General features: G+C 37.5%; 1 protein-coding gene across 1 annotated transcript; it reads left to right on the top strand.

Annotated features, from left to right (window-relative positions):
* The first annotated feature begins 272 nt into the window (after positions 1-272).
* ZCCHC4 (zinc finger CCHC-type containing 4) lies at positions 273-10,557 on the top strand. The gene is made up of 13 exons (XM_053976516.1): positions 273-357; positions 544-662; positions 2,181-2,263; positions 2,949-3,224; positions 3,721-3,801; positions 4,116-4,188; positions 4,681-4,831; positions 5,349-5,449; positions 6,626-6,747; positions 7,328-7,403; positions 7,900-7,951; positions 8,648-8,792; positions 10,324-10,557. The coding sequence occupies exons 1-13, from the start codon at positions 273-275 to the stop codon at positions 10,445-10,447; spliced, it is 1,488 nt and encodes a 495-aa protein (XP_053832491.1). The 3' UTR covers positions 10,448-10,557.
* Positions 10,558-10,735: the final 178 nt, after the last annotated feature.

The following is a 10,735-nucleotide window of genomic DNA, read 5'->3' as shown; positions in this document are numbered from 1 at the left end:
TTTTGAGTGGATGTGAATATTGATGTAGTGTGTCAGCAACTTCAACTACCTGAAATGTTTAAGCCTTAAATGTAGAACGCGGTACAGTGCAGTTCGAAAGGGAAATGCCTGTATAACCTCAGTTGTTTCTGTCCCAACAGTTTATTAAAAAATGACGCTGTCCCGCTGCCCCGCGCCCCCGGGCCTGCTCCGGGGCACCGCCGGGGCCGCCGCGCCGCTGGGGGGCGCCGTCCGCCGCGCGGCGCGGTGCCCGTCGGGAAGGAGGCGGTGCCATGGCGGCGGCGGGCCCGGAGCGGCCGGGGCCCGCAGCGCTCGCCCTGCTCGTGCCGGCGCCCGGCGCGCCCAGCTGCCCTCACGGTGAGCCGGGCCCGGGGGTCACCTCCCGAGCGTCCCTGTGCTCGGCTCCCGCTGCGCTCCCGGCGCGGGCTGTTCTGCAGCAGTCCTTGCGAAGGCCGTGTTCTGGAAGCGCGGCTCTTGCAGCGGAGCGGTGAAACAGATCTGCAGGTGTTCCCTCTGTTATCCTATCCTCACGTTTGTCCTTAGGTCCCGCACTTCTGTTTGTGAAGACCAGCCAAGGAAAAGAGGAAGGAAGAAGATTCTATGCTTGTTCGGCTTGTAGGGATAGAAAGGATTGTAACTTTTTTCAGTGGGAAGATGAGAAGGTAAGAGAGCACTGTGAAAGGCTATGCTAAAGACTCAGGGCTGCGAAGATGATCAGAGGTCTGGAGAACATCTGTGAGGAAAGGCTGAGAGAGTTTGGGTTATTCAGCGTGGAGAAGAGACGGCTCCAGGGAGACCTTGTAGCAGCCTCCCAATTCCTGAAGGGGGCCTCCAAGAAATCTGGAGAGGGACTTTTTGCAAAGGCATGTAGTGGAAGGACAAGGGGTGATGGCTTTAAGCACTAAGAGGATAGGTTTAGACGAGCTATTAGGAAGAAATTCTTAACTGTGGGGGTGGCGAGGTACTGGAAGAGTTACCAGGAGAAGCTGTGGATGCCCCATCCCAGGAAGTGTTCAAGGTCAAGCTAGGTGGGGTTCTGAGCAACTTGGTCTAGTGGAAATGCCCCTAGCCATGCCAGGAGGGTTTGAACTAGATGATCTGTAAGGTCCCTCTCAACCCAGATCATTCTATGGTTTTATGAAACATTGGCGATTTTTTTTTCTCTATTTAGCAACTTTTAAAGTATATTTTATTGTGGAAATCTCTGGCAAGTGCTATTTTCTAAACTTTGTGTAATAGTTGATATTTAGCTGAGCACTTATTTCTGTCAGGAGAACGTGTTTCAAATGTAGCTTTCAAGAAAGGCAGTGTAAATTTTGAGCAAACCTGGCATTTGTTATTCTGTTGCCAAAACATATAGGAAATTTGCCAATGCTTTGCAATGTTGAACAGAATTGGGTACTTCTGATCCCAGGATGCCCTTGTTTCCCCTAATTAAGATAATCTATTGGATGCAAACAACAGTGGGACATACAAATTGCTTAGATGGTGGGGCTTAGCATGATGCTCAGTAGTTTCAGAATATCTGCAGCAATTTCTCTTTGTCATTGATTTTGAATATCACTTGTATTATGATGTCTTTTCTTGTATTGAACTTTACTATCTCCTCCTTTAAGCAAAACAGTTCCATAAATTTTGACCAAATGTTTTGAAACTCTATTGTGAAACCATGAGTATGTTTTGTGGGAACAAGGTAGAAGACCCAGAGGAGAGTGTGAGAGACTGAAATGTTAAAGACTCAGGTGCAGACTGTAACAAGGAACTGTCACTCTTTTTAAAATTATTTCACACAGAAGACTTGGGCAACATTTCTACTGTCATTAGTTTTTCAGAATCAGATCATAGTTCTTCAGAGGGGGCACAACTGCTGGCACACATTAATAGAATAGATGGTTCTTTCTGTCTTCCTCATAATCACCTTTTGAGTTTTTCTCTGAGTATTACATGTGATAGGAGAATGAAATGCACAGTTTAAATTCACGAGAGGCTTGTGTTGTTTTGCAGCATGTCCCTGTGCTGCAGACATACTTGTTCTTCTGAAACAACAAATGTGATTATTTTTCCTTGCAAAGTAGCTAAAGCATGAGATCTTTGATGCTTTTTTTCATGTTGAGATTTGATGTACCATACACAGCAGTAGCTGTTAGTTTTGTAACTTTTCATGTATGCAAATTTTACAGGTGTCAGAAACTAGGCTTGCAGCACGTGAAGAATATAACAGAAATCATCAGCCTTTTTTTACACACAGACAGAACGTGGACAGGTATTGTTAATGCATATTTTCTGCAGTGAAGATGTGGTAATACAGGTTTAGGTACTCTGAATGTAGAGATAACATTTCAGGATTCTTTAAAATAGGAAAATTTGAATTTGGGCAAATAAGAATTGTTGTATGGTAATGGAAAGGAAATAGCATGAAACACTGAACTAGAGCATGGTGTTGTCAACCCAGGAACTGGGAGAGGGTTGGGGGTTTTTTTGGGTATGTATAGTCATTCCTATGTCAGTGCTCATAGTGTGCTTGCAAGAGGTCAATAGCAATTTCTGTTAAAACAAATTGATTCCTGACTTTAGCCTACAAAAGTAACAGGTTTCACATTGTGAAAAGAAGCAAAAGTAACATAGTAACAAGTGATGTGTGAATTTCATGTGTAAACATACAGGACTTTGCTGATTGTTGATGGAGTCTTCACTCTGTAATCCAGTTATTTTATGGAGATTCCCAGTCTATTTGGTGACAATATTTTAGGCATTTCAAAGTGTCCTTTGAATATTTTTTATAAGTAATACTTCATTCTTGTGGAGTTTGTGAGAGCAATGTAAACTGCATTATCTGTTTAAATGTCTGAACTCCTAAAATATAAAAAAACCCTCCATAGTTCCCCTTCCTATCTTTGACAGAGACTTTTTTTTCAAACTTTGTTCCCTATTGTCTTTTGTATTTAAAGGTACAAGAATTTTGTTCTGTTGCCATTATCAAAGAGGAGGTTTTGCCAGGAATGCCAGCAATTGCTATTGCCAGCAGAATGGGAAAAACATGCAAATCACCAGTTCCTGTGTGATATCACCACTGCCCAGCTGAAAAGTCCAAGTCAACTTCTATATCCACTGGAGAATAAAAAAACAAATGCACAGTATTTATTTGCAGATAGAAGTTGCCAGTTCCTACTGAATCTCCTTATAGATTTAGGATTCAGACGAGTCCTCTCTGTTGGAACACCCAGGTACACCAATGAGAATTGTTACACTTTCAAATAATATTTCTCTCTCAAAACTCTACAGCTTACTAATGATTATAGTCAATAATTCTCCCATAATAAGAGGTTCACTATGCTTTAATTGGTTGGGATTATCCAAGCATCTAGTGGGGTCTAGGTTTGAACTTATATGATACCAGAGAAGACTGTGGCAACACTGCCAATAACACACATACACACTTCAAACCTCTTTGGTAGTTATGGAAGTGACACTGAGTTTCTTACCTTATGCTTTTTCTGTGTGCGGTGATCCAGTAGGCTCCACTGACCTCTCATCTTTCAAGACGAAACTATTTTTCTAACTTTGAGTACAGGCCAAATGGAATCACCCAAGTTTAGGCTACTCAGTTTTCTCTATCTGTTTGGTTTACATTTAGTAAAGTACCACGCATTCTTGTCTTCCAAGATAATTTCTGAAGCTGGTGATTATGTGTTAAATTTCTTTGTTCCAATTATATTTCAGGCTTCACGAAATGATCCAGTCAAAAGCATCACAAGAAGAAGAATTCAATGTTAGAAGCCTTCTGCTAGATATTGATTTCAGGTAGGTTTTAACAAATGTTTATGTATCTGAAGAACATATACAAAGATGTGTATTCTTACTGCTTTAAGAGATAAATTGGTGGTTGTTTTCCCTTTCTTGTCTCTGCATCTCTGTTCCTGTACGCATACACAAATGACATCCAATTGATGAGAAAAGTAAGTATACTTAATAATTTCTCAGTATTGGTATGTATTGTCAGTAATCAGAACCCAAAGATGAAATTTTTCTTGTGGCCTGTTTTCACTCTAAATACTTCCTAGGATAGACAAAAAGTTATTTATATTTTTCTACTACTATCAAAACCTATTTTACAGGTATTCACAATTTTACACAGAAGATGAATTTTGCCACTACAACATGTTCAATCATCATTTTTTTGGTGGAGAGGTAAGGCCAAGTATTTATTGAGTGCTTTGGTAAAAAAGTGCATGTTGTTGATGCAGAATTTTGTAAGAAACTCATGACTAGTCTAGTAGAAAACATCATGGTAAAACATGAATTATTAAGAACATTTTAATAGAAGCAGCAATTAAGGTATGTAAGCAACATTAGTTAGCATAAATTTAATAGTCAGCCTTTAATTGAATGAAGAGAACTACTGAAAAGGAGGCAGTTTCATTCTTTGATTTTCAGTAATTTTTTTTTTTTATATGTTAGCTGAACAGGGCACTTGTTTTCAGTTCTTAAAATCTAGGTGCATTTTTTGTGGGTTTTTTTTTTTTTTTTTAATGCTGCCCAAGAGAAATTCACCTCCGCAAGAGGGGAGAAAAGCTCTGTCTTCAAAGTTGAAACTTCTACAGTGATCAGTTTATTGCCAGAGACAATATGTTTGCAGTTCTTGAATCATTATTTCTGGAAATTAACCTCTGTTTCTTACAGGCTGCACGTGAAACTTGCAGGAAATTCTTGTATGAAGAGAATGGTGAACGAGTCATTATAGTAACTGATCCCCCATTTGGAGGTTTAGTGGAAGCACTGGCTTCTAGTTTTAAAAAACTGATGGCAATGTGGAGGGAGACAGAAAAAGAAGGTAGGTATTGCAGCCAGATGGGTGGCTTGTGCTGTAACATTACTTTAAGGAAAATACCTGTTTAGAAGTCTGTGATTCTTGTTACTGAGGTGAATGTGTGCACACTCATGTTATAATTGCTAAAGGTGAACTACCATATGTGTAATCTACAACAATTTACTCTCCTGATATTTTTAGTTCAGTAATGCCCAATTCTCAAAGTCTGTCTTAAAAACTCTTCCCATTTTTTTTTAAATTTACTTTGCAATTAAAATGGACTTCAAAGGTAGAGAAAAATAAGCTCTCAAACCAGTACTGTTTCTTAGCAACCTAAGCAGATGTCAAGAGTTTAGTTAAATGGCACTTACATCTCCACATGTACAGTATGCCAAAACTTTCTGACACCTAAGAGAACTAGTTCTTCTGACCAACATGATTACATATCCCTGTTTATGTATTTGGAATGCTCACTGTAAATTTCTCATGCTACATGTGCTATATTTTTCTCCTATGTACACCAAAGTCTTTTCATTACTAGGTCATGACAACAGAGAGTTGCCCATGTTCTGGATATTTCCATACTTCTTTGAGTCTCGCATTCTTGACTTTTTCCCAAGCTTCAGTATGATGGATTACCAGGTATGGCTGAACCCAGTGAATCTGCTAAATACCAGCTGTGAAGAGGATATATGAGTGAAAGCAGATGCAGTGGCAGTGCTTCTCTGTAGCTGGGCCGTGTTCATGTGCAGGCTGGATTCTGTATTTCTATTAGTCGTATCTGAAACTGATCGTGATAACTTGATCATGTTCCTGTTATGTATCTTTAACTCATCTGTCATGTATCCATGAACTTATTTCTTCTGGCAGGCTTTCATATAACAAAAATTGCACTAATTCTGACAGATGCTTGTTGCAGAGGTGAGAGGTAACTTGATGAAGAGTATTTCATTCTTCACAGATGTTAAATGTCAGTGGGTAGTGCCCAGTCCTAGAAGAAGAAATACATATATATTAAAAATTTAAGGTCTTTCATCTCCAAAACTACTGGGATCAGAGTACAATTACAATGATGGAAATGTTTGGAATTACTTAATAAGTGAACTTGTCAGTGATAAAGCAACAATCTGGCATCAGCTTCTTCAATATTGTATCCATTCTGTGCGTAGTTTAGGCATACGTACTTCAGTATGTTTTGAAAGTTCAGTCATGGCTATTCATGATGCTAGAGGTTTATTTTTTCATGTAACAACTCTGCATGAACTTTGACGTTGATGGTCTGAACAATGTATTTGTGTCTTGTAGACTGAAAATTTGTTGAAGAAAATGGAAAACTCATGCTAGGCTAGACTGCATTCCTGCCAGTGTTCAGAGCTGAGAGTTTTTGTGACAAGTCTCTGAAGGTAGTGCTGGAAAAAGCAGGCTAATTGGATTTGCAACTTTGTAATTATTCTGAGATGGGTTAAGATGTCATCTCTTGTACTGACAAACCAAATTGTACAGAACCTTTTTTAATAGCAGGTTCCTCTTGTAATCAACTGCAATGTTATCTTATGTATCCCATGCAAACGAGCAAAAAGGAATAAGTACAATATGATTATTGAAGAGTAGTGAGTCTAGCCTAATACTATGTTTGCACAAATTTACAGGTAAATGAGACAAAAATCTTGATGTAGAATTTGTAATCTGATTTGGGGTTGGAGTCTTGTATACATAATGTATACATACATTTACTTATAAAGGTAATAAATATGTAAATAGCTCTACCTGTGCTTGGTATTCAGTTTAAGAATCTTTTTTATGGTTTTATTTTTCTAGGTAGACTATGATAATCATGCACTGTATAAACATGGCAAGACAGGTCGTAGACAGTCTCCTGTCCGTATTTTCACGAACCTTACCCCAAGTATGATTGTGCTTCCTGAAGAAGAGGGATATAGGTAAGATGTATTAATGCTCAGGTGACTTTTGAAAGAGTGTCTTTGTTCTTAATTAGGGCATAAAGTCTCCAAAGGAATTTGGGATGGTGCTGTTCCATAGTGTCTTGCCTAACTTGGATGTCAGGCTTAAGACTGCATTTTTCTGTCTCATTCTGAAGTTGCATATTATATAAATAATGTGTAGGAGAGCTGAAATATCTGAAAAGACATTTAAATTTTTCAGTGTGGAATTATGAGATTCCTTATTTTCTCTGTAGGAAATACTGTCTACATATACAAGAGAATTTTACAGCTGTGTCTGATAATCAGCTGTTAATACAGTAGTAAAAAATGAACTTGTAGAAGAAGCATCAAGGACAGAGGAATATAGTTTCATTTACTACTAATACTGTTGATAATTTGACCTGAATTTTACTGTGTGAATGTACTGTGTGTAAATGGCCTAAGTGGTCATTTATGCAGCAAAGATAGAATTTTTAATTCAACAAAGTGATTTTGCAGTCCTTATATTAGTTGTTAAGTTTGTATAAAATTAATTGTTTTGTGAGCAAACAGTGGACCAGTACATCTTTTTCCCCAGATTCTGCACTGTATGTCAGCGATATGTTAGTTCTGATAACCAGCACTGTGAGATATGCAATTCATGTACATCAAAAGTAAGTATTTTCACTTCTTTCTGAATGAAGTTTTAGCAGTAGTCAGATAATGACCTCTGTAGTACTTGCTTTGGTAAAAACCTGCTCTGATACTGAGTTCCATGGGAAACCCACAGCAGTTCAGTTTCATAGACTTACTATTACCTTCACAGTACGTCTTCCATAACCCACTGGGAATTAATTTATCTTTCCTTAATTCCTTTGTGTTGCAAAGAGGACAGGACAAGTTTGCTGCTTACCACTTAGACCAGAACTTACCCAGCTGTGGTCTGTTGACACATGTATTTTTGTTTATGCTTTGAAGTTGTAGAACTTGCTAATTTCAAAATTTCATCTGTGGTTTTCACAGATTCTCAGAACTGTTGTTTCTGAGTTACAGTCCTTTCTACAGAGGAGTTGTTCCTGTAAACAGTGGGGACTGTACATGAGTAGTTCTGTTTTAAGGTAGAATCAGTGGAGGGTTCAATGAACATAATAATTTATTTGCCTTTTGTAGGATGGCAGACGATGGAAACATTGTGTTCTTTGCAAAAAATGTGTAAAGCCCTGTAAGTACTGAAAACTATTTTCTAAATAAAAGTGCATTTAGTCCAAAGAAACTGAAATTCCAAACCAGAAGAGAAAATATTCTGTGAAAGAAGTAAAATATAATTCAGAAGACATAGAATAAACAAAAAGTCTCAATTTCACACAAGTTACTATTCTTTAGTTTAGATGTCCTTGCACACTTGTGTGGAGATGTAATAAATTCTTGCCAAGGCACACTAAATCCCATTTATATTTATCATGGCAAAACAGAAATATTTCCATTTGTCATATTAGTGTTTCCTAATTTTGTAAAATTTGAATTTCCTAAACAAGTAGGAAATTACTAAAATGTTTGAGATATCATGATAAAATTATGTTTCATGCCCAAATTTAGTTGTATTTATACCTCTGTATAAATAGCTGAAGCAGTTATCTTTGTTACTGTTACAAAAATCAAAATCTGTAAGTACACTGTAACATCCGCGCTATTTTTCTTTTGAAGATGACACACAGGATAAAAGTTCTAATGGCAAAATAATTCACACTTAATTGCACAGTATGTCTAGTAATGTGATAAGGGACCAGAAAGTGACTACATCTATCTCTGTAAAGCTAATCCAGAATTAAAAACCTGGTATTGTGGCCTTTAAAGCTTAGTTTCACAATGTTCAATTTAAACTTTTCCAAGATCATAAATCATGTTATATATTTTGCAGCTTGGTTTCACTGTAACAATTGCAACTGCTGCACTCTTCAAAAGCACAGCTGTGAGAAGAATGACATTGGCTGTTTCGTTTGTGGCAAGGCAGGTCACAAGCGCAGTGCCTGTCCCAGTCTCTCCCTCACCAGAGCAGCTTGTCAGTAAGTGTCATATTGCATTAATACAGTAAAGTACAGCATTCAGATGAGATGAGATCTTATGTCACGGAATCAATTCAGAAAGAGATGATTTTTTGCTTTAGATGCTAATGTCAGCTTTCCCTATTGCTCACTTGCTGCATTGCTGGCAGTATATGCTGAAGGGAGGGTATGATAAAAGGCAGGTCACTTACTGGGGCTCCCAATTCCCTGTCTGTGGGTTTTCTTTCCAAACTGATTTATATGGATTGCAGACTTGGTGACTGGTGCATGGAACTCTGTCAAGATGACTGAAAATTGCAATAATGGAACACTTTCATCCCCTTTGAATTCCTCATGAAAGGGCAGAAAAAAGAGACACTGTAATAGAGTCACATTGAGTACTTTTATTCTTCTATGATTTTCCTTTTGTTACATACAGAACAACACTGTATACATACCTGTATGTATCAGAGAGCCAAGTAAATGGTGTGTGGTTGTCTTCAGATGAAACTAACTGAAAAGAGGAAAAGGGATTTGCTAAGAGACGATCCAGATGGCTCAGTCTTTCCAGTTCAGGGTAATTGATTGCACTACTATAAATTCCTCTCCAGAGTAATGGGTTTTTCTGTGATTCTGGACTTGAATGGCTGCAGCAGGGGAAGGCAAATTTTCCCTCACAAAAGCTGTACTTACGTTACACAGTGAGATGGATCAGTATCCAGAGACTCATCAGATGCCTGCTGGATGGCCGATGAGTACAGGTGTATTGCTTCATGTCCTACTGATACTAAACCAGATTTTGCTTAGGGAGTACTAGACACAAAAGGTACCAATGTTTCATTTTATATATCTCTCATAAAAATGACATCTCTTAATGTTTCTTTTTCCTTTGCTAAAGAAATTAAAAAGGATGCTAAAAGAATTTCATGAAACCTCACCTGTTATTTCTGTCAAGGAAGATACTGTTCTGTCTGTCAGTTGTGCCAGAATGGTTTTAGTACTTTCAGATCATCAGTTAGTTCTTTTGCTGATTCACTGCAGAAGATAACTTAGATTTTTTTCTAATAAAAATTATGTTTGTTTTGTTATAATTACTCAACGTTTTGCATTATGACATCTTTTGTCAGAGACAGAAAACAATCCACTTGCTAGTTGTATTTAGGTCTTGTACTATTAGCAGGATGCTTCCTAATGGTGTTAAACTTCACATACTTTCTTCTAAGTCTATTATATATTAATGCATTATATATTCAGCATGAAACTGTGTGCTTTTTTTTGTACTCAGTGAGTTTCTTGTTTTCAATATATGTGTAAATTTAAATGCTGAATAAATACCTAAAATGAATGTATAATGGCAATAAAGTGGACAGTTTTATGAAGTTGAAAGACCATAACATTTTGAGATGTAATGTTCCTTGTACTTTTTGTGACAGTGCTTCACATACTGCCACATAATTAATATACTTATTTAGAATACCAGCAAATGTATTTGTACAGAGATATGTGTTCTTCATTTTATTCTAATCTCTGTGTTCCCTTTTTTGCTTTACAGACCTGACAAAAAGAAAGGGCAGAAAACTCGAAAGAGAGTAAAAATGGGGATCTGTAAAAGATTAGCTATGAAATATGCCATATTCTCCAAGAGGAAAGTAAAGAATAAGAAAAAAACGACATGACTTTTCTTGCTGCTACATAGTTGCTAATTTATTTTTTTTATTGTCAGTCTTTTGTTCCATTTTCTAAAAATGTAAGTGCTAACATCCAGAATAAAACCTGATTGAATTAAGTGACAGTTCCTTTATTATACATCACTACTGATACCAAAGAAAAAAAGCAACAAGCAACTAAGTGAACTACCACAACCCTTACCATGTATGTGTATAATGTGATAATGTTGTACTTAGGATTAGCTATTTGTCTAATTTGGTGGGTGTTGGACGTTGAGGGTCTTGCTGTTGAGAGGT

The sequence above is a fragment of the Vidua macroura genome, chromosome 4 (assembly GCF_024509145.1).
Source record: "Vidua macroura isolate BioBank_ID:100142 chromosome 4, ASM2450914v1, whole genome shotgun sequence".
In the NCBI taxonomy this organism is placed as follows: Eukaryota; Metazoa; Chordata; class Aves; order Passeriformes; family Viduidae; genus Vidua; species Vidua macroura.
Note: the sequence above shows the minus strand (reverse complement) of the source record. Positions and strands in the feature narration are given on the sequence as shown.

What these genes read in the sequence shown, in the direction of transcription:
- ZCCHC4 (XM_053976516.1), top strand. Translation starts at nt 273, where the DNA reads ATGGCGGCGGCGGGCCCGGAGCGGCCGGGGCCCGCAGCGCTCGCCCTG. An exon ending in ATCATTTTTTTGGTGGAGAG is followed by an intron (nt 4,189 to 4,680) that starts GTAAGGCCAAGT and finishes TGTTTCTTACAG; the next exon opens with GCTGCACGTGAAACTTGCAG. An exon ending in CAAAAAATGTGTAAAGCCCT is followed by an intron (nt 7,952 to 8,647) that starts GTAAGTACTGAA and finishes TATATTTTGCAG; the next exon opens with CTTGGTTTCACTGTAACAAT.